This window comes from Melospiza melodia, chromosome 28 (genome assembly GCF_035770615.1).
Source record: "Melospiza melodia melodia isolate bMelMel2 chromosome 28, bMelMel2.pri, whole genome shotgun sequence".
Classification (NCBI taxonomy): Eukaryota; Metazoa; Chordata; class Aves; order Passeriformes; family Passerellidae; genus Melospiza; species Melospiza melodia.
The window spans coordinates 2,301,285-2,323,770 of record NC_086221.1 but is presented as its reverse complement, the minus strand read 5'-3'; the positions used below and the strand labels follow the sequence as shown (position 1 = coordinate 2,323,770).

At 58.4% G+C, this 22,486-nt stretch overlaps 1 protein-coding gene across 11 annotated transcripts in view; it reads left to right on the top strand.

Annotated features, from left to right (window-relative positions):
- Positions 1–22,486, top strand: part of PPFIA4 (PTPRF interacting protein alpha 4) — a 65,346-nt gene that overhangs the window by 9,446 nt on the left and 33,414 nt on the right. For 5 of the 11 annotated variants that reach the window (XM_063178109.1, XM_063178108.1, XM_063178107.1 and 2 more), the window contains exon 2: positions 17,618–18,902. In XM_063178109.1, coding sequence (XP_063034179.1) covers positions 18,666–18,902 — 237 coding nt within the window. In that variant the 5' untranslated portion in view covers positions 17,618–18,665. The remainder of the gene's footprint in view (positions 1–17,617; positions 18,903–22,486) is intronic. The other 6 variants (XM_063178102.1, XM_063178104.1, XM_063178103.1 and 3 more) reach the window with 6 other exon arrangements.

Here is a 22,486-nt window from a genome sequence, read left to right as displayed (position 1 = left end):
GCCGGGGCTCTGCGGGGAGGATGGAGCCGTGTGTCCGCACACGCAGCTCTGGGGAGGCGCTGGAGGCCGGGAGAGGAGGATGCGAGCGGCTCCTGCTCCGCAATTCCCGGCACGGCTGCGGCAGTGCCGGAGGGATCGCGGGGTGAGCGGGACGGGCTTTGCGTCCGCCCAGGGGGAGCGGGGACAGCGCGGCTCCGGCGGGGATGGAGCTGTCGAGGCTGGAGCGGGAGCGGGCGGTCCCGCAGTGCTGCGTGACGGCGACAGTGACGGCGACAGTGACACAGCCCCGACACTGCCCTCCCTCCCGGCACGCCCCGGGGCTCACAGGGACGGGGGTCCCCTCTGGCTGATGCCGCCTGTGTTCCACTCGGAATGCTGGCGGTGCATGCCCGGCCGTGCTGTGGTGGTGATATTATATTGCAAAGGTTCCATATTGCTAGAGTTTCGTATCTCCTTGATGATTCTCGTAGGCAGCTCCTCTAGCACTGACTCTTCCTTCTCGCAGTAGTGAATTGACTCCAATTCCCCTCAACCAACCAACCCACTCTCCTATAACACTCTTCTTATCATTGGCTACAGCTGTGGCCTGTTAAAATCAGGCCTGCTCCTAATCTTTAATAATTAACCCAGCTGCAACTCTTTAGGGGGTAAGATTACTTTCTATACTACCTTTATTTGCTAATATTCTATCCCCTACACTGTGGCACCGCAGGAGTGTTCCTGTTCCTGTCCTCGGGCAGGCACAGCAGAGAAGAAGTGACAGGAGGGTGAGATCAGCACCTCTGGAAGGATGTTTCTAAATCCAGGGGGATTTCACTCTTTGGGACTCGCTCGTCGGGGATGGGGGACATCCCGGGGCTGCTGTCACCCTCCTGACAGGCACGGCCTCTCAGGACCCCAAATTCCTCACAGGTCACCCCAGGCACAGCTCTGGAGGTCAGCCCACCCCTGTAGTCACCAGCGTGGCTTTCAGAGCCATTCTCGGGTGGTTGCTCCCCCACTTGTTCTCTGTCTGTTCAGCTTCCCCCATCATATCCCTGCTCTCATCGCTCATTATTTCTCTCCAGGTGAAGGCTTTTTAATAACAGCTGACATTTCAGCCATTTTTGAGTCATTTCCTTTCTTCTACTTCAATTTTCTTCATCTTCTTCATAACTAGGAAGCCTTTCTTTGTCCTTGGCCAGAGGGGAGGTGTCTGTTATTGCCTCTGTTATCACATTCCAGGAGGTTTGTTCGGGTTAATGAAAATCTCTGGGTTTTTTTTATGTGTCACTTCCACTCCCATCTTCTTTAGCCTGGTTTCTTAAGGAAATTAAACCAAAAGCCTTGTTCCATTGTGGCCTTTACTCTCCCCCTGCTTGCTCTTGAGTGTGTTGGTCTCTGATGGGGTGGAGAGCTCGGAATGCTCAAAGGTTTGTGATGGTTGTTGGAGAGGACAGAGCCAGGGGACAGCCCAGAGGGACGTGGGGCACGAGGCCAGTGGGGCTGGGCTGGGGCTCATTGCCCAGAGAACAGGGCTGTGAATCCAGCCAGGAATATGAGGGCTGTATCCCCCAGCCCATGAGCTGGGATAACAGGCCACAGCACTGGGCTCTTTGTGCTGCACAGCAGCTTTTCTGAGCTCAGGAAGGGATTCAGAGGAGGATCCAGCCTCACAAATGCAGGGTTAGCCTGGGATTTGGGAGGCCTAGGCTGTGTTTGCAGGTGCAGACTCACACGTGGCTGTGCTTGAGGGCTTTTCCTGCAGCAGCAGGAGCTGCAGCTGCTGTAAGCTGCTCTGCTGGAGTGTAAACTGCAGTGACAGGGGAGCCAGAGGAGATTTTCTGCTCCTGCCCATGTTACAGCAGGGAGAGGCAGTAGAGCTTTCCTAGTGGCTGCTACAAATCTGGTTTCTTTGGCAGTAATGTGGGTATTGTAGCAGCGCTGGTGAGGGAAATCTTGGGGGTCCTGGGAGAAGCACGGTGTGGAGTCAGGAGCTCAGGTGTGTCGGTGGGAAAGGACCAAGGGGCTTGTTGGGATGTCCTTGGAGCTTGTTGCCCTTTGCAGCAAGGGATGGGGCACCTCTTGTGTGTGTCCCCTTCTGTCCCAGCCCAGCCTGGGGACAGGGATCACCCCTTCCAGCTCAGAATATTCTGTGAGTCTGTGCCAGGCTGGGGAGCAGAGTTTGCTGGGAATTCATGCAGCCTGGAGAAGCTCTGCCCACACCTCACTGTGAGGGAGCAGCGTGTCTGCCTGGCAGTTCAGCTAGGGACTCCTCTCCGGTGCAGGTCAGCCCCTGCTCCTTGGCACCAAATCTGCTCTGGAGCTGCTCTCTGAAGGTTTCCCTCTTCCTTCACTTTGCATTTACCTCTGGTGTTTATTTTAGCAACCTGTTCTGCTGATTTCTCTTCAGCCAGGCCTGGCTTAGCCCCAGGCCCTTGCCCAGTCCCGCTCCTGGAGGAGATTGGATTTGCCATTTCCACCTCCTGGTCCCTGGTCCCAGCTCCCTTGTGGTCCCTCCCAAGGTGAGGAGCCTACTGGGTGACCCCCAGCACAAGAGCACTTGCAGTCTGGCCCTGGGTCCTTACCAGGTCCCCACAGGGATCCCCAAACGTGTGATCTCAGTCGACAGGGATGCACAGAGGTGGCTCCAGCTCCCAGCTCATCCCATGTCCTTTTCACCTTGCTGTGCTGTGCTGAGCACAAAGGCCTGGTGGGAAGACAGGTCACACATGATGCAGCTCTTTGGGTGTAGTTTGGAGAGAGGTTTCCTGTCCAGCTGTGAGAGAGACCTGGATAAACAGAACAGGGCTTGGCAGTGACCCCTGCTTGTACAGGTGCCTCTTTCCAGGAAGCATTTTGGGCTCCCTTTGTTCTCTCCAGCCTCTCTTGTGATGGTGGTGAGCTGGGCTCTGTAATTGAGGAGATCTGAATAATCCACTGAGGAAGCTGCTAATTTGAAGACATGTCTGTAATAATTAAATCATTATCTGGAGGGAAGAGAGAGCAGATACCAAAACGGGGCTAATTAAAATCCAAACCCAGGATGACTTGGGCTCTGGGCCAGAGCAGAGCAGAGTCTGTTGGGGATGTCTTCATGTGTAATTGCTTTTCAGCATCAGTCCCCACCAGAAAACCCATCTGTTTCCCCTCAGGAGACTCAGACTGACCCAGAAACCCTCTTGCCTTGCCCTGTCCCATGTTCCCCTGACCAGACACAGCTGGAGGAGGCCACATACTTTGCAAAGGGCAGAGGAGATGGTGAGACCCAGTTTGAGAGAGTGTTTGGTTCTTGAGCTTCAGGAACTAGATTCCACCTTATCTCATTTCAGCCCTCAGAACTGGCTGATGCTCTTCAGAAATCCCTGAGAGCAAGGAGCAAGGTGGGCTTGCATCCATCCCTGCTCTATGGAAGGATTTGGACATGCAAAGGTGCCAAAGGGACCCAGTGCCTGGGAGGAAGGTGGCTTTGGCTGTAGGGAGAGATGAATCCTGTTCAGGTTCACTCCTTATCTGGGGTGGGAGCACCCTGGAGAGGCTCTATGGCCTGTAAGGATGCAGAGCACTGCTGGGTGTGAGCCCAGCCCTGGAGCTCCCTGGCAGCTCTCAGCAGGTCCAGTCCAGGTGGTTCTGCTGGTCTGAAGGAGGGTGACCAACACCTGTGGTTGTGATGTTGGAGGGGAGAAAGGGCCTTTGGACAGCACCTCATGCTGTGCCATGAGGGTGGGAGACCTGCAGGGTGGGTGTTAATGTACATCCCAGAGCTTCTGGGAGTGCTTTGCCTGTCAAGCCCAGAGTCCACCACGTTCTTCAGCAGGGCCAAGCACTTTGCAAAGGGCAAGGCACAAAAATCCCACCTCCAGTTACATACCAGTTGGATGCAGGGTAAATTCCATCCTTCTGAGTGCCTGCACTGGGTGCATTCCCAGGGAGCTGCTGCTGCTGTGTCTGCATGGGCTGAAGGTCCTCTCGTGGTGGTGAGGCCTGGAATTGCTGTATTTTGGCAGGGAAGTGATTGTAGCTGTCCAAACCAGAGCTGGTGAAGATAAATTGGTGCATTTACCCAGAGGAGACAAGGTCAGGGGCTCTGTCTATCAGGTGTTCACATGTGAGCATCACTCAATGAATGTCCCTGGATCAGCACGACAGGTGAAGGTCACCTCAGGTGGGCTGGTGCCTGCAGGCAGCTCTGAACTTGGGGAGGTGGGAGGAGGGCACAGGAGGCTGGGCAGGGAGCCACTTCTGCTTGGGTGAGCATCCCACCAGTCCTGACACATGCTGGTTTTTCTGCCTGTGCTGCCCTGGGGGGCTGCAGCTCTGCAGCAGCACAGCCTGGCCCTGCTGAGTGCTGGGGCTCAGGGAGGGCCTGACCCCCCCACCCCCAGCCAGTGCTGCTGGAGCTGGGCTCTGCCTGAACCCCCTGAGCCCCCTGAACCCCCCAGCCTGTGCTGCTGGAGCTGGGCTGTGCCTGAGCCCCCTGAACCCCCTGAACCCCCCAGCCAGTGCTGCTGGAGCTGGGCTCTGCCTGAACCCCCTGAACCCCCTGAGCCCCCTGAACCCCCCAGCCAGTGCTGCTGGAGCTGGGCTCTGCCTGAACCCCCTGAACCCCCCAGCCAGTGCTGCTGGAGCTGGGCTCTGCCTGCTGCCACATCTGCAGGAACAGGCACTGAGGGGTGTGCAAGGTCCAAAGCTGTGCTGTAAAAGAGCCAGAAATTTAAAGCTGTCTGCAGAAATGGTCACTAAACCCTCTGGAAAGCATTGGCTCAGCTGCTGTTCTTGGGTTGTGTGTGGGGAGAGATTCCCAGCTCCACATGTGTCCTTTTGCCTTGTGAGCTTTGATGTGCTCTTGGCTTTTAACAGAGAGCCCACAGCATCCTCAGCTCAGGCAGCAGATGTTTTCCAAGGCATTGGGATGTCCCCTTGCCTTCATTGCTCCCCCAAGGGACTTCAAGGCCCCCATGGTTTTGAGTGTCCACAGGAGCAAACAGGGGACCAGGTGGGAAACCACCCCACCTGCAACTCCTCCCACCAGTTGTGCACCAGTGTAATCACCAATTTCATTCCTCTGAAAGCCTGCTGAGCTGCAGATGTGTCCCTCCTCTCCTGGTGATGTCTCATGGGTTGGCCAAATCCTGCTTTGACCTCCTGAGGTGGTTCAGGGGATTGTTCCTGGGGCTGGGTTGGACGGGGATTGGAGCAACCTGGCATAGTGGAAGGTGTCCCTTGGCAGCTGGAACAGGATGGGTTTAAAGGTCCCTTCCACCCCAAACCAGTCTGGGATCCTGTGAACTCAGTATGCAGGAGCCCCCAAAGTCCTGGCGGTGGCAGAGTGCTGTTCCCAGGGGCTTTGGGCCAAAGGGTGAAATGGGTTCAGTGTTTTTTGGGTTCCCTTTGGGGGTGATGGGTGGAAGCAGGGGTCAGGCTCGATGATGCCATGGTTGAGGCTCCCCTTTGGGTGAGCTGGGATGGCCATGGGAGCCTGTGGGTGGCACAGGGAGGACAAGGGCAGAGCTCCTGGGGCTCCTGTGCCAGGCGGGGCAGTCCCTGGGGACACTGAGGGCACTGCACTAGCTGGGCTCCGTGGACATTTTGAGAGGGAGCAAGTTAGAAATTGAGTTGAACTAGTGCCTGGTGCTGGATTCTGAGATGATACGTGCCCAGATGAGAGCTCTGCTGCCATGGGGGAGGGCTGCCACCCCTCTGCAAACCACCACACTCCCCACACTTTCTGGAGCAATTTGGTGGTGCTTCCCTTTCTCTGTTTTCTCCAATCCCCAAATGAGGGGAGCAGTGGTGGGACATGGTGATTCCTCTGCTCCCTCCCTCGGCTCATTCCATGCCCTCAGGGGCTCTGCTTAGAGCTCCCTGCTGGATCCAACACAGCTCTTCACATTCATGCAAACCTTGATTCATTCTTCCTGATCTTTTCCAGTACTTGGGATTTCTGGAGGGAACTGAACTTTTATATCCCTTATATCTTCCTTGTGGCCTATATCCAGGAGGAATGAGCTCCAGATGGAGTTTTTCCTTGGCAGGCTATTTTTGAGGTGCTTTTTGTGGTTCCTCTGATGCTTAATCAGGGCTGAGCTAATCCTACAATTCTCCTAAAGAGGAACAACTTGAATTTTCCTTCTAAAGCACAGCATCTCTAGGCCCTCCGCCTTGCTGGTGCCATGAGTGGGCACATCCTCCCCTGTGTCAGGAGTTGGGATGTGCAGGGCAGAGACTCTCCCAGAAAGTCCTTCTTGCATGAAGCAAGGCTTAAAATGCCAGACAGGAGTAGGATGAGCCCCTCCTGCAGCACTGCGGCTTTGGCTGTGCCAGGTGAGCTTTGCCTGGGGCTCATTTGGGGGCTCACTTTGCACCTGAAGGGTGTGGGTTGAAGATATGACCCTGCTCAATGTGGATTTAGACAGAGCACACAGGGCTCCAGTGCCTGAGCCTTGCCCCAGCCACCCTGTGATGTCCCTGTGCCCAGCTGTCCCCTGGTTGCCCCTGCCAGGCCCTGTGGCTGTCAGGGCTGAGACGTTGGGAGCTGACAGTGCCCTGGGCCCTCCCTGCACGGGCACTGGGAACAGCACCAGGGCCATTCCAGCCTGGACTGGGGCTGCTTATCTCCATCTCTGCCTGCTCCTTGCTGGGGTTCATCCACCCGCTCCAAAGCAGCCACGGTGCCAAAGGAGCCTGGCTTGGCACGGGAGGGTGTGGTTATCCATGGTGTGAGGGGCTTGGGAGGAGGGTTCAGTCAGGCAGGGATTTAACCCCACGGTCCTGCCTTGTGGAGGTTAAATCCCTGGAGCTGAGCACCCACATGTCCCAGCAGGGGTGGAGATGCTTGTGGTAAATCCTGTGAGGTTTCCTTGCCAAACGTTGCAGAGCTGTCCCAGTGCTGGATCTGCTCATCCTCAAAGCCTGAGTGTGCAGAACTGATGTCCCACTGCTTCTGGGCAAAAGCTCTTCAGGAACTGGCTGTGCTATCAGCAAAGGGATCGAGCAATTGCTAAAGCCCCTTAGCACAGGCAAGGAGCAACAGAAGGGATGAAAACAAGGGGGAATCTTCCCCAGTCCCCATCACCTGAGTTACTGAAACCATCCCAGCCACCTCTGCTTGGGGTCATCCAGTGCCCCAGCCATGATGTCACCACTCCTCTGGAGCAGGATGGACTAAAATCTTCTGTGCTTCAGGAGGGTGGAGGAGAGGGGAGCCCTGCCTGCATTGCCCGCCTGGATTGGCATGGGGAGCACAAGGGGAACTTGGGGCACAGTCTGGCTGCTGTTGTCTCTGTTTGTGTGCTGGGGTGGTGGTGCCTGCAAAACCCCAGAGTGCAGGGAAATGTTCCTGAGCCTGCTGTGGCCCAACCTGAGACCAGTAGCACTGGACACATCCCTGCTTTGTCCACTGTGGCTCTGAACACCCTCTAACACTTCCTAAATTTCACTGTAAGCCCCATCTGCCTCTCCCCCGACTCCAAACTCCCTCCCTGGGCTCTTCCTCAACCCCACTCATAATTTAGAGTCTGGTGAGGGATGGTTGGCCAGGGCTTGGAGCATCCTGGCCTCGTGGACAGTGTCCCTGCCCATGGCAGGGGTGGAACTGGTTGAGCTTTCAGGGTCCTTTCCAAAGTGAACCATTCCATGATTCTGTGGTGGCAGAATGCTGGAGACCTGCTCGAGCAGGGCAGGGAGTGGGATTTCCCTGTGGGCCTCAGGGAGCTCACTGAGCCCCTTTCCCTTTCCACCAGTCACAGAGTTGGTGGCTGAATTTTACCCTGGGACTGGGCAGATGTGCAGCTGATGTGCAGGACTGGCTATCCCTGCTGAGGCTCCTGGCAGGGAGGGCCTGCCGAGGGTGTGGGAGAGACTCCAGTGGGATGGGTGGTGAGGGGAAACCTTGGATCTTGGGCAGAGCAGGCATGGCAGCTCCTCAGGTGCCCGTGGGGTTTGCCTGGGGTTTCTCTGCAAGCACAGCCTCCCCTGTGCCCTGGGCTGGGCACGGGCTGGCTGTGGGTGCCAGGGCTGGCTGTGGGTGCCCTGGGTTGGGCATGGGCTGGCTGTGGGTGCCGGGGCTGGCTGTGGGTGCCAGGGCTGGCTGTGGGTGCCCTGGGTTGGGCATGGGCTGGCTGTGGGTGCCCAGGGCTGGCTGTGGGTGCCGGGGCTGGCTGTGGGTGCCCTGGGCTGGGCATGGGCTGGCTGTGGGTGCCCAGGGCTGGCTGTGGGTGCCGGGGCTGGCTGTGGGTGCCCTGGGCTGGGCATGGGCTGGCTGTGGGTGCCCAGGGCTGGCTGTGGGTGCCGGGGCTGGCTGTGGGTGCCCTGGGCTGGGCATGGGCTGGCTGTGGGTGCCCAGGCCTGGCTGTGGGTGCCGGGGCTGGCTGTGGGTGCCCTGGGCTGGGCATGGGCTGGCTGTGGGTGCCCAGGGCTGGCTGTGGGTGCCCTGGGCTGGGCATGGGCTGGCTGTGGGTGCCAGGCCTGGCTGTGGGTGCCCTGGGCTGGGCATGGGCTGGCTGTGGGTGCCAGGCCTGGCTGTGGGTGCCCTGGGCTGGGCACGGGCTGGCTGTGGGTGCCCAGGGCTGGCTGTGGGTGCCAGGCCTGGCTGCGGGTGCCCTGGGCTGGCTGTGGGTGCTGGGGCTGGCTGTGGGTGCCGGGGCTGGCTGTGGGTGCCCTGGGCTGGGCATGGGCTGGCTGTGGGTGCCCAGGGCTGGCTGTGGGTGCCAGGCCTGGCTGCGGGTGCCCTGGACTGGCTGTGGGTGCCAGGGCTGGCTGTGGGTGCCCAGGGCTGGCTGTGGGTGCCCTGGGCTGGGCATGGGCTGGCTGTGGGTGCCAGGCCTGGCTGCGGGTGCCCTGGGCTGGCTGTGGGTGCCCAGGGCTGGGCACGGGCTGGCTGCGGGTGCCCAGGGCTGGCTGCGGGTGCCCAGGGCTGGCTGTGGGTGCCCTGGGCTGGGCACGGGCTGGCTGTGGGTGCCAGGCCTGGCTGTGGGTGCCCTGGGCTGGGCACGGGCTGGCTGTGGGTGCCGGGGCTGGCTGTGGGTGCCCTGGGCTGGGCACGGGCTGGCTGTGGGTGCCCAGGGCTGGCTGCGGGCGCCAGGGCCGGGTTAGGGGACAGGCCCCTCCACAGTGTTTGTCAGGGCTCGGGCGCAGCCTGGCACAGATTTCCCAGCCCCCCTCGGAGCTGGTGACTCTTCCCTGGCGCTGAATAAATTAGCACCACAAGTGCTCACGGGGTGTGACTAAAGCAGGGCCGCGCTAGCGAGGGGGAGGCCCCGGCTCCAGCCCGGCAGGCTCCCAGATGAGATAACTCCTCAGCAGAAGTGCCATGGGGGCGGGAGGGATGTACCCGTGGCAAAACCTCTAGTGAAATCATGGAAAATCACCAGCCGTGCCTCTGTGTCTCGGCAAGGAGTGAAGCTGTGCCCTGCTCGTGGGGAGACTGAGGCACAAGGCCTCGCTTTGCCAAAGGTAAGGGGACTTTGCAGTGATGCTCCCTCTGTGACAAGCACGGGATTGTCTCTCAATGGTTGTGGATCACTTCCCTGTCAGAGGAGTCTGCATCCACCTTGGGCTGGAAACCAGCCTGATTGCTGGGATGGATCCCAGTGCTGTGTTCCTGGCAGAGTCAGGGGCTGCTTCACCTCGAGGTGCTGCCTCTGTAGGGAATGCATTTCCTCCTGCTGCTGTTTAAAGCAACCTTCCTTGAGACAGAAATCAAAGACTCTCAACACCTCAATCCGAGGAAGAACTTCCTCCTGAGAGCCAGAACAGCTGCCTGGAGAGGGTGTGGGGTCTCCCTCCCTGGAGATGTTCCAAACTCACCTGCACGTGTCCCTGTGGCACCTGCTTGGGGTCTGACCCTGCCTTGAGAGGGCGTTGGACAAGATGATCTTCAGAGGTCCCTTCCAACCAGGGTATTCCAAGGAGGACCACAGGTCTGAGGGGGTGCTGAAGGCCCCAGGATCCCATGGGCTGTGTGGAAGCACAGGGAGTGTTCTGGAGGAGCAGAGACTGTGGTGTTGGAACACGAGCTGGATTTCACTCTTTGGCCCGAGAGGTTCACTTGAACAAAAACACAAACCAAACCCCAAATCCTGTAATCACACCCCACTCCAGTCACCTGCACCCAGCAGCATCACTGAAAGACAGGGCTGTGACTTCAGCCTAACAGAGCAAAGGGCGGTGGGTTTGGTTGCAAACTTATGGAACACAAGGATGGATGAGCCATATGACACACAGCAGAGCAGCAACTGGAAAAGGAAATGGTTGTAACTGGAATTGTGGCTTTTTTTGTGTTGGTTTGGTGGCTGCTGAAACCCCTCCTTGCCCCTGTGGATGGCTCTGAGTGCAGACCACATCCTGGAAGAGCAATGTGAGCTTGGTCTCGTGGATCAGGTGCATCTGTCTCCTCCCTGCCAGAGCACATGGTTGTTTTCCAGCCTCTTGTGCATCAAAGGAATTGGGATTTCTCCAGGATTTCCACAGCCCTGTCTTTCAGTGATGCTGCTGGGTGCAGGTGACTGGAGTGGGGTGTGATTACAGGATTTGGGGTTTGGTTTGTGTTTTTGCTGGTTCGGGTGAACCCCTCATGCCAGCTGGGGCAGCTGTGTCAAAGACTGAAATCCAGCTCGTGTTCCAGCACCACAGTCTCTGCTCCTCCAGAACACTCCCTGTGCTTCCACATAGCCCACGGGATCCTTGGGGCTCCAGCACCTCCTCAGACCTGCGGTCCTTCTTTGGGGTACCCTGAGGTCCCTCCTTTCCCTGGGGTCAGGGCAGGACACGTGGCCCACTTTGGAAACAGGGAAACTTGAGACAGGACCCCCAGCACAACCCCCACAACACATCCCAGGGTGACAGAGTCCTGTGGATTCCTGTGGGTGTCTGTGTGACCGTGTTTGGGTGCCAGCCCTGGGGCTTCAGCTCCCTCCTCCCCTCAGGGCCCGGCATAGATTTTGGCTCCTCGTCTGACAAGGTTTTGCTGAGGAACAATTATGTGTCTGCACAATGAGGAGCAGGTGGCTGTCTGAAAATACCCTCTGGAAGTGGTGTGTAATGCCTCCCCTCCCACTGGGAAGTATAAATACCAGTGCAATGCTAGCATTTACTGCTCCCTGCAAAGAAACTGTCAGATCTGGACCTTTTTCCTTGTGGATTCTCCTCTAGTTTAGCAACTTGAGTGAGCAAGGGTTGAGGTGGGAACTGCTTCATAGGTTTGGAGCAAGTCTTTGGGGCAGAAGTGTGTCCTTTAAGGTAAGATATTGGGAGTAGCTGCCTTTTATTGCTTGCAATGTCCCCTGTCCCCACTCTTTAGGGGCACCCAGGGCTTCCCAACACCTGAGAAAGCTCCACACCCTGGAGACGCTGCCTGAATGTCCTGTTCTGGCACTGCTGCATCTCCAACAAGGTTCAAGTTGGACATTGTCCCACTGGGGGCAAAGGACACACTGCTGCAGGCGTGGGGACCCCAGGAGAGAGAGGAGGCACCTCTGTGTCTTTCCTCAGGTCTGCACCATGTTCCCAGCCCCGATCTCAGCAAATCCATCTCACCTTTTGGAACAGGAGTCCAATCCTGTGCTGCTGAAAAATGGCACCTTATTTCCAGCCAGAATGCCTCATTTCCCTTGTTATCCCTGGGTGTCCTGGCCAGGGCAGCCCCTGGCAGCACCAGGGACCATCTGTGCAGTTCCCTGCTGGTGGCAGGGCTGCGTTAGGGGATTCAGGAGCTGTTACCATCCGGGCCCCGTGGAAAACTGCATCTCCCTTGTCCCTCTGGGGGGACTGGTGGTCCCAAGGGGCCACAGTGTGTCCTGGGAGTAAATGAGGGGCCTGGGAGAAAAGCTGGGATGAGGCTGTATCTTTTCCCAACCTCTAATTACCACATCTCTCACTGAGGGTAGGAGAAATGGGCTCTGTGGCTTGGTAGGGATGGTGAGGAGGTTCCCGCCTGCCATGCCACTGCTCAGAGGGTCACTACTGACCTTCCCCGGGGTAGGCAAGGGTGGGTTGGTGTCTCAACATGTCCTGGCTGCTGCCAGGTGGTGTCTGACTGCAGTGAGGGTGGGCAGGACTTCTGCTGGGATGTGGCCCTGTCTGCAGGGCAGTGTTTGGGATGAGCTTGCTGGGAATGCCAGGATGTGACACTCGCAGCCTGTCCTGGGGTCACAAGTTCCTGAAAGGTCAAACTAGCAGCAGAAGGGCATCAGACTCTGTTCCCTCCTGGATCTGGCAGAGAGGGGTCAGTGTGGGAGGTCACTGTGGGTGCTGGACCCCGAGCTGGGCAGAGGGGAGGCTGTCCCTGTGCCAGGGAGCTGGCAGTGAGGGGTGCTGGTGTGGGCCACCCCAACTCTGTGCTTCCAAGGCCAAGCTGGGCCGCTGAGAAGGATTTTCCAGGAGCAGAAAAGATCAGAGTAGCATTTTTATGGGATGATCAGTCCCTGAGAGCTTGTTGCCTCCAAGGAGTGCGTTAAACCTCTTTGCCAGCTGCCTGCTGGGTGATGGTCCTGCTGACAGAGCCACCGAGGCTTTTCTCTTCCTCTTGGCAGGGCTGGGATGGGAGTGGAGCTGTTCAGAGAGGAAGCACGAGGCTGTCTGTATCCCCTGTGTGTGGGTAAAGCTGTGGGTGCTTCTCTCTCCTGTTGGGAAGGGAAAGCCAGGGTGCTCCCTGGGACCCAGCATCCCACAGGCAGCCTGACTCACTGCAGAGCTGGGCTGAGCACATCATCAGCTCCAGGGCAAAACCCCCTTCTGCTCCCCATCAGCTGCTCCACATCTGTGAGGAAGTGCCCTCTCTGAGCAGACAACATGTGATGGTGCTGTTCTCCATCCCCAAAAGTGGGGAAAGCATCGTTTTGGGGTGGAGGGGGGAGGGATAGTAAAGCAAGCACGTTTTCCCTGGCAAGAAAGCTGCTCCCAGCAAGCCTGTGCCTGGCAGCCCCACGGGACTAAAAATACCCAGCAAGGGCTGGAGCTGTGCAGTGTGTGTTTGCTCAGCTCCCAGCTGTCTCCTTGCAGCCTCTACCCGATGATTATCCCAGCACTTAAGGCCCTCTAAAGCCAGGCAGGAGCATTTAGGGAGTTCTCCCAGAGACCTGTGAAAGGTTGAGATTTACAGGCACTAATTGGAAGGGAGCTCAGGCCCCTCTGACCTCCTGCAGCACAGAGCTGCTCTGGGTGTGCCCTCACTGCTGCTGCAGTCACAGAAGAGTGTGGGGGTGTCTGCGCTGTCACCCACACTGACGTCCCAAGGTCCTTCAAAGTGACCGCTGGCATGTGTGGGTTTGCCTGGGAGCTGCTGAGCTCTGCTGGGCAGGGACAGAGCCTGGGTGTGCCCCCTCAGCTGGGCTGAACGGGAGAGGCACCTGGCAATGGGTGAGGTGGAGCATGGAGAAAAGCCCAGGGTTTGAGGTGGGACAGAAATGAGGGGAGCTGAGCCTGGAAAGGAACATCCTGCACATTCCTGCTCGTGTGCACATCCTCGCTGCATGGCTGTTGCTGTATCCCTGTCCCTGTGTGCACATCCCTGCACACCCACCTCTGCCTGTTGCTTACTGAGCTCACTCCCTGCTCCACAGGCCTTGAATACAGCAAGGATCAAACCCAGCCTGGTCCTGACTCCTCCTTGTGCCATCCCAAATGAACCCTTTGCACCTGCCCTGACTCTGGGTGTTGGCCCTTCCCAGAGCCCGGGCTGCTCCTGGCACTCGTGGTGTTGCTGTGAAAGCTGCAGTGGTTGAATCCAGAAATGATCACTCACAAATCCATGGGGTGGGAGAGCTCCTGTGGTTGTTGGAGGAATGGATCCATGATGGGGGTGCTGGAGGCAGCTCAGTGTCTGTCCATGGAGGTGGATGGTCCCACTGCAGTGCAGGGAATTTTCCACTCTTGGATTTTGCCATGGTTCCAGCCAGGATGGGCACACAGGGCTGGGTTGTGTCCAGAGCCACACTCAGAGGTGGCAGAGCATCCCCCTGGATTTCCCTGCCAGGGACCCTCTGGCAGAAGGATTCTCAGAGTGCCACAGCATCCTGGGAGGCACAGAGGGCCCTGGGCTGACTGTCCCCACCTGTCTGGGGCTCTCAGGCCAGGCCAGGGGGGCTTTGGCTGCTCTCTGGGGTGGTGGGAGGTCTCACCCTGCTTGTAGGGCTGCTCCAGCTGCAGGGGTTTGCCTTACACCTCTGTTGGTGTCCCTGGGGGTCCAGGACGAGTCAGTGCAGACACCCCAGGCCCTGGGCACAGAGGAGCTCGGGGTCACCAACCTTGCCTTGGCCAGGAGAGTTTCCACTGAGCATCCTCAGGGACAGGGCACAGAGGCTTTTGGGGACCAGAGGAATGGGATGAGTCCACCCTGGAGCAGCTGTGTGAGATCCCTGTGATTCTGTGATCACCCTCCCCAGGCTGAGGGACCGGCTGTGCTCATCTCCCCATCTCCCTGCACAAGCACACAGCAATAACAGGATGTGACTGTGGGCAGGAGCAGGTTTGCAGTGAAACAAAACCCCCCAGAACAACTCGTGCACGAGCTCAACCATGGGGGAAGCAGAAAGAAAATCAGCTCTTGGATGCAAATCTGTGCCTCTTGCTGCACTGTGTGGGTCCAGCCCCATGGGGTGTGGGAGGCTGCCATGGCCCTGCTGGAATTGGCATCTGCAGGGTCTCCTCATGGCAAGGGTGTCTCTCCTCTGCAGCCAGGATAAATTTCCATCCCAGCCTCGCTCAGGTCAGATTTATGTCTTGGTTATTCCCTGCAGCATTTCCCTTCCCTAAGGGCTTGCAGGGCTCTTCCCTCTGTGCCTTGATTAATATCTCTTCATTCATTTGCTAATTTCTCCCGGTTCCCCACCAGCAGCTGGCTGGGGCCCTGCCCATGGGGCTCATTTTGCCATTCAGGTCGTGCTCAGGAGCTGCCAGACTGTGCCCAGCCTGGGTGTTCCCTCTCCATGCTCATCCCTCAGGCAGAGGCACAGCAGAGGAGGGGCCATGCAAGTCACCTCCTTTAGGCTTTGCACTCAAATTAACAGGGCTTAGCCCTGGGGTAGGACTGGTTTCTGCTCTTCTTGGCTCTAGATCTCCCTGGACTCTGGGACTTCTTAACCCCAGGAAAGCTGGCAGGGAGCCCCATGCCTGTCGGTACCCCTGGGACTGTTCATTAGGGGCTGTAGAACTGGAAAGCGTTTTCCCTGCTGAATTACAGGGATGAGGCTCATGTCCAACTCAACTCAAGGAGAGCAGGGGCTGGAATGGTCCCTCACTCCATGCCTTTTGCTCCACCAGCCTTGTTTTTGTGGGATCCTGCCAGGATGGTGTCCTGGTTTAGGGCAAATTGGGGAGAAAACCTCCAAAAGGGCCCCCCCAGAAAGCAAACCCACACAGCCCCTCCCCTCAACTGGTTTGGGAAGGATTCCTCTGAAAGAAGTGGAGAGAACCTGTTTATTTAGTGGGCAAAGCACTCCCCAGCACAGAAAATGAACAACACCCGATGACAAAACTCAATCGCCACTCTGAAGAGACGACAAATTCAGAAAGTCTCTCCTGTCGATGCTCGCTCTATTATCAATCCCTCTGGCACTGGGAAAGGCTGCTGCCCAGAGCAGGCCCCCATAGGCCGCAAAGTGCAAGCTCTCAGTGCTCCCCAGGGCCCAGTCCAGAGCAGGTTTGAACAGTTCCAAGAAAAGGGAAAGGACAAAAGACAGTCCAGGGACAACTCTGCCTCAGCCAGCTGAACCAACTGAAAAGCACAGGAGGGCCCTGCTCTGCTCTGTCAGGGCCCAGACAACACAGTGGAGTTCTGAGTTCCAGCAGCTTGTGGAGGAGTGAATCCAGTCCCTGATAACAAACTCTGTGCTTCTTCTTCTCCCCACCTTTGCTCTCAGAGCCAGTGTTGAAGGTACAGAATAGAATATCCAGCATTAACAGAATACATGACTGGGGATACATCCATCATAACCTCACCCTAGGACAGATGGGATGTCCTCAGTGCAGTTATCCCGTGAATCCACAGTTATCCTGGTCATCCACATCCCAACAGCCCCTCCAAGCTTCAGGACAGTGTCACATATCCACAACAGGTTTTATCCCACTTGAGGATCCAACCTGTGAAGGGAGGGGAGGACGCCACCTGTGGGACAGCTCTGTCCTCCGTTCCCTGAAGCTGGCTCAGCATCACACAGGAGGCACAGTGAGGGGCTGCTGCTTTTCCCAGAGCCTCTCTATTTTTAGAGAGTTTTTTGTGTCAAACTTCCCCTCAGCTGATGAGCCAATGTCATCCAAAGAGCGGAGTTCTGATTCCCCTGCCCTGGCAGTGTCTGGTGTGACAAAGGCACCTCCTCACAAGTGTCACCTTTCATCAGGGCAGGTCCCTGCTGTGCCCCTGAGCTGTTGGGCACAAGAGCTTTCATCCAGCCCAAAGGGCCAGAACAGGCTGCTCTGGGCCAGGCCTGTGTGCAGGTCATTTTTATCCATGTGTGTGTGTGGGGGGGAGAGTTTGAAGGGGAAGTGACACAGAATCCCAGGCTGGTTTGGGCTGGGAAGGACCTTAAAGCCCATCCAGTCCCACCCCTGCCATGGGCAGGGACACCTCCCACTACCTGAGGTTGCTCCAAGCCCCGTCCAACCTGGCCTTGGACACTTCCAGGGATGGGGCAGCCACAGCTTCAGATGCATCCTCAGACTCAGAATATTCAGGCCTATGCTTGAGCATTTCTTCTGCAAAGTTTAACACTGGAGCAGGGCCTGCCCTGGAAGCAGCTCTAGAGCAGCGCTGCTCACCCTGGGCCTGCCATGTTGTGTTTTGCTGCTCAGCTTGAGCCCTGCTCATGATTTGTCCCCTGGCACAGATGGTGACTGGGCTGGGCAGGTCCCCATGGTGGCTGGGGTGGCAGTGTCACACTCAACCCTTGCTGCTGGGGACCCTCACCTGGCTGCAGAGGGCTGAGGTTCCCCCACAGGACTGTGAATCCCCCATGGTTTAGGGAAGGTGGGGCTGTGGGCTCCAGCATCAGCCCTGGGCTGGGTTCTCAGCTCCAGCCATGCTTTAATCCAGCCTATGTATTGCCCAAATGCCAGCTCTGCCTCTTCCCTCCAGCCTCTCATCTGTGGTGCTGGTGCTTGGTCAGGAATTTGGGGATGCTGCTGCCTTCATCCCATGGGAGAGGTTTGACCAAGGGAGGATGTGCTGAAGTTCAGTTGCCACTGAACAGCTGGGCCCAGCACATCTGTCTAGAGGAGGGGGGAACATTAATCCAATCATTCAACTCATTTGTTGCTGTGACTTCCTGCCAGGTTTGGGCTAAACTCAGCTGGAGCCTGATTATCTACGAATTCCCTGGGGCTGGGGAACAGTGGGGGCACAGGGGCCTTGGGCAGCCAGGAGTTCCACAGAGGGCATGGGATCCTGGCCCAGGATATGTGAATGCCAAGGACAGTTGCAGGATTTGGGTGCCAGGGTTGCTGTTTCCTGCAGCTTGGTACCATCCTGGATTTGGGGTAGTGGGTGCAGGAGGTACAACCTGGCACAGCCCATTCCTGTGGGTGCTGAGCCCACCTGGTGCAGCTCTCCAGGGTTTGATGGGGGGCAGAGGGGGCTGGGCAGGTCTCTGGGCATTCTGGGGCCAGCAGGAAGGATCTGATCTAATCTCTGTCCCCTCTGCCACAGGTCACTGCTGGGTGTTTGAAGAACTGTGATGCTCAACGGAGACATGCTTCCACGTCAGCAGTGACACCTCCTCCAGCTTTAGGGAAAACAGCCCATCCTCACCAGAGCCCCCTCAGCATGCCCAGACAGCCCAGACATTCCCTGGACCCTCCCTGTGCTGGCTTGGGCTCTCCACTGGGACAAATCCTCAAGGATCTGTTTGTCCCCTTCTGAACAGCCCGGACGCTGCAGCCCCTTGGAAGGGCATCAGGGAGGTGACACACGGAACCAGGAGAGGTGACACACAGGACTCAGCAGAGGTGACACACAGGATCCAGCAGAGGTGACACACGTGACCCCAGAGAGGTGGCACACAGGATCCAGCAGAGGTGACACACAGGACCCAGCAGAGGTGACACACAGGATCCAGCAGAGGTGACACACGGGACCCAGCAGAGGTGACACACAGGATCCAGCAGAGGTGGCAGCAGGAGCCAGCAGAGGTGACACACGTGACCCCAGAGAGGTGGCACACAGGATCCAGCAGAGGTGACACACAGGACCCAGCAGAGGTGACACACGGGACCCAGCAGAGGTGACACACGGGATCCAGCAGAGGTGACACACAGGATCCAGCAGAGGTGACACACAGGACCCAGCAGAGGTGACACACGGGACCCAGCAGAGGTGACACACGGGATCCAGCAGAGGTGACACACGGGATCCAGCAGAGGTGACACACAGGATCCAGCAGAGGTGGCAGCAGGACCCAGCAGAGGTGACACACGGGACCCAGCAGAGGTGGCAGCAGGAGCCAGCAGTGACGAGCAGCAAGCGGGGCACTGGTGAGTGTGAGGACCCTGTTGGTGCCCAGGACATCCCTGCACCCTGCTGCAGTGATGCCAGCTGCTGCTTAGCCCACAGGAGGAAGGGATGGGGAGTCCCCCTCCTTGAACCCCCCCTGTCCCCCCCTGTGCTGGCTCCCCTGGCCCCCGGGAGCCCGCGGTGATGTGACTGTGCTGAGCACACCCCCAGCCCCGTCGGGAGCCTCTCCCAGCCCAGCCCAGCCATGATGTGCGAGGTGATGCCCACCATCAGCGAGGGGGACCCGCTGGGGCCCCCCCAGGGCTCGGAGGCGGACGCTGACTTCGAGCAGCTGATGGTGAACATGCTGGACGAGAGGGACAAGCTGCTGGACACGCTGCGGGAGACGCGCGAGACGCTGGCGGTCACCCAGAGCCGCCTGCAGGAGACGCTCCGGGAGCGGGACCAGCTCCAGAGGCAGCTGAACTCGGCCCTCCCGCAGGTGAGGACCTGCCCTGGCACCGTCCCTGAGGCACCCCAGGGGGATTGGATGTGGGGTTCAGCTCGTGGCCCTGGGGGGGTTGCCTTGGTGTGACAGTGGTGATGCTGCCGCGGGTGTTGCATCTCATGTCAGCAGTAAATCCTGTGGGTTCTCTCAGGCCAAGCCACGACCAACTGGGATATCTCCCCTTCTCCTCTGTGCCCTTGCTGGTCTTGGAGGAGGGGTAGGAGTGCAGCGCCCCTGTCCTCAGGGGAATGGATTTGGAGAAGGGGCAAAGCCTCCCCAAGGACACCCCAGGGTGAGAGCAAGGCAGGGGACAGACAGAGAGCAAGGCTTCCTCTGGGGACAGTCAGTCTGCTGGGGGACAGCACCTGGGGAGCAGATAGCTCATTTTGGGCAGCAGATCTGGCTTTCTGCCTCCAGTCAACTTCTTGGGATGTCAAAAAGAGCTGAGCCCACCGTGGCACTTTAGATGGGGACATTAACCATTCATCAATTGCTCTCCTTCCCCACTGTGCAGAGCAGCACTACTGCTGTCCCTTCCCTCTCCAGGAGGGCTCCTTTCCATCAGCCCCCTTTCCCAGTGGGGCAATGGGACTTCTGTGTCTCAATCTTGGTCCTGAGAGGGGACACTGGAGGCAGAACTGGTGTGGGGTGGGGGCTGGCACATCTGAGGGAGCAGAGGACAGCAAGGCTGCCAGAGGCCCGTGCTCAGTGAGCAGCCCAGGGCTTGGGGAGTCAGGGCTTGCCTTAGGGCTTCTGCTGGTGCTCTGCTCCTGGTTCCTCCACCTGTAGGACCCTCTCCAGGTACTCCAGAGGCCTGGTTTTGATTTCCACGAAGATATTCAGGCTAGAAGAGGGTGAGGTGGATGAATCCAGTGTCACAGGGCTGTGCAGGATGAGTGTGAGCTGCCCACCATCCCTGTGAGGTCTTTTGAAATAGCAGTGTCCCAGGGCTCAGAGTTGGGGTAACAGGGATCTGGGGGGGCTGTTGCTCTGCTCCATTGTGGGTATGCTGTGGGAGGAGCCCAACAGCCAAGGGAAGCAGGAGGCTTCAAATGTTTGCATCTGTTCTACCTCTGCAGTGCTGAAACCTGAGATTCTCCTTGCCTGGGTGTTGGGCTTTGGAGCACCTCAGAGAGATGGGAAATGGGTCAAAACTGTGGCATGAGCCAGGACAGAGCTTGGGCTGTTGGCTGGCCAGCTCTCTGCATCCCTGCCTTGTCTGGATGGAGGAAAGCAGCTTGGGAACAGCTGCTCTATACGCAGAGCTCAGCTGGTCCTGGCTCTGCCCAAGATGCTGAGAGCAAAGCGCCCAACAGTGCTTCCCAGGAGCTCCTGGGGTCCCTGTGGATGAGTCTGCCTTCCTGAAAGAGTTGCTGAGACGTACCCAGCATCCAGTCTCGGCAGCAGCTCCCAGTGCCGAGGGCTGGCTCCCTCTGCTCCCCGCTCTGAGAGAGCAAGCCGGGTCACCCTGCCGCCCTGCCCGCCCCAGCAGCATCCCGGATTAAGGGATGCGCGGATTTAGCCTCGGCTCCCGCTCCGGGGCCGGGCCTGGGAGCCTCGGGAGCGCTCGGAGCAATCTGGGTCAGCACTCGGGGCGGCCGGCAGCGCTGTGCCCGCTGCGTGCCCGCCTGGGGCCGCCCTGTGCCCCCTACTCGGGGCGGCCGGCAGCGCTGTGCCCGCTGCGTGCCCGCCTGGGGCCGCCCTGGCCCCTCGGCCCCGGCTGTGACTGGGGCGGCTCCCATGGGAGTCCCCCGCAGCTCCCGCTGCCTCCCGGGCCCTGCGGGCAGGGGGCTCCGGCGCCCCCCGCGCTCTGCCCCGGACATGAGGGCTCGGCATGAACACGGGAAGCAAATCCAGAGGCGCTCACCTGCCCAATGGGATTAATGCCAGCATGTGCATGTACCAGGTAAGTACAAGGGACTGGGACGCTCGGGTCTCTCCCCAGGGCACTGGGGAGCATCCCATAAGTCTGTCCAGCCAGGAGTGGTAAAGGTGTCTCAGACCCCATTGGGAATGGGATGCAAGCTGGATTTCTGGGAGGACCCCTTCTTTGAGGGCAGGATTGGGCACCGAGGCTCATCAGTCGTGTCCCCTGGGTGCAGCCAGGCTGGGGATGCACTGCCTGCTGAGGCTGGGGTGGGTGGCATCTGGGGACAGGGCACTCTGCACCGTCTCAGGGCACAGTGGCAGCTGGATGCTGCTGTGTCGGCATGGGATCCAAAGGGACAGGCTGGGAATGTGCATCTGGTGCAGATCCAGGCACAGGGCAGGCAGGGAATGTTCCTGTCCAGGGCAAACCCCTTTGCAGGGATGCTCCAGGCGTGCTCCTGCCTGTAGCTCCCATTGCCCCTTGCCTGTGCTGCATGGCTGAACATCCCCACTCCCAATCCATGGGGGCATCCCTCAGCCCCCAAAAGGCAGAACTCCAGGGCGATTTCCTGGGGAGACTAAGCTGCCTTAATGCTTCTTACATGATTTATTTATTCATGTGGCAGTGCTGAATGTGACTTAATCGGGCTGAAAGCTCCAGCTCCAGCCCCCCTGTTCTGCAGGGAATTGGTGGCTGAGGACCGAGCCCTGAGCAGGTTCTGGGGGCTCTCAGCAGTCCCCCAAGGCCCTGGCTTTGCTCCCAGCTGCCTCCTGCCCAGCCCCAGCTCAGTTTCTCCTGGGGACAGGGATGTGACACTCAGGGCTCCCGGTGCATCCAGATGTGCTCCCAGTTCAGGGTCCTGTGTGGGATGGAGCTCCTCCCTGTCCTGCCATGGCTTGGGGGTTTGGCAGGAGTCCCTGTCCCCATCAGTGTCAGGGAGAGAACACACTCCCAGATTTCAGCAGGGCTGAGGGCTGTGGGCTGCCCATGGCCATGCAGACCTTCTGCAGTTCCTCCTTCCATGGAGCTCTGCTGCACCTTTGGTGCCTCTTGGGCTGCCTGTAGAGCTGAGAGCTGGCCTTTTTGGGGTGAGCAGACCCCCTAAGACTGCCCAACCTACCTGGAGGTCCCCCAGGAACCAGGGCAGATCCTGACATCAAACAATCACATATAACTTCAAAATATATCTCGAGTTTACTTGCAAAGACCAGCAGGTAAATGGGAACCTCAGGAGCCCCAGGTGGGGGAAAACACCCACCGGGAAAGACCCTTAAAGCATCTCCAGATTTTGGGAAGGATGGAGGGATCTGGCAGCTGTGTTGGAGCTGGTTGTACTACAGGACTAGGATGCTGAGATTCCTGCTTGCCTGGCTGCACAGTGCTCCTCCCTGAGCAATCCCAGGTGGAAATACACATCCTGCTGAAGGGAGGACACTGATTCCCCATGGATGCTCTTGCAGAGCCCTGGTGTTGTATCCAGGAGGTCTGGGAGGTGCTGGTGTCCAGCGCTGGGGGTGGGTGATGGTCGAAGCCCTGGGTTTACCCAGCAGGATTTAATCTGTGTAATCCCATGCTACAACTGCTGGGGTTGTGTTTATCCCCTCATCTCTGATTTGGGGCTTCCTCTTCATTCTGCTCCACTCCTGGGAGAGAAGAAGTGGGGTGGTGGGGCTGCCAATGGGCAGACAATGGATGGGACTGTCCCTCT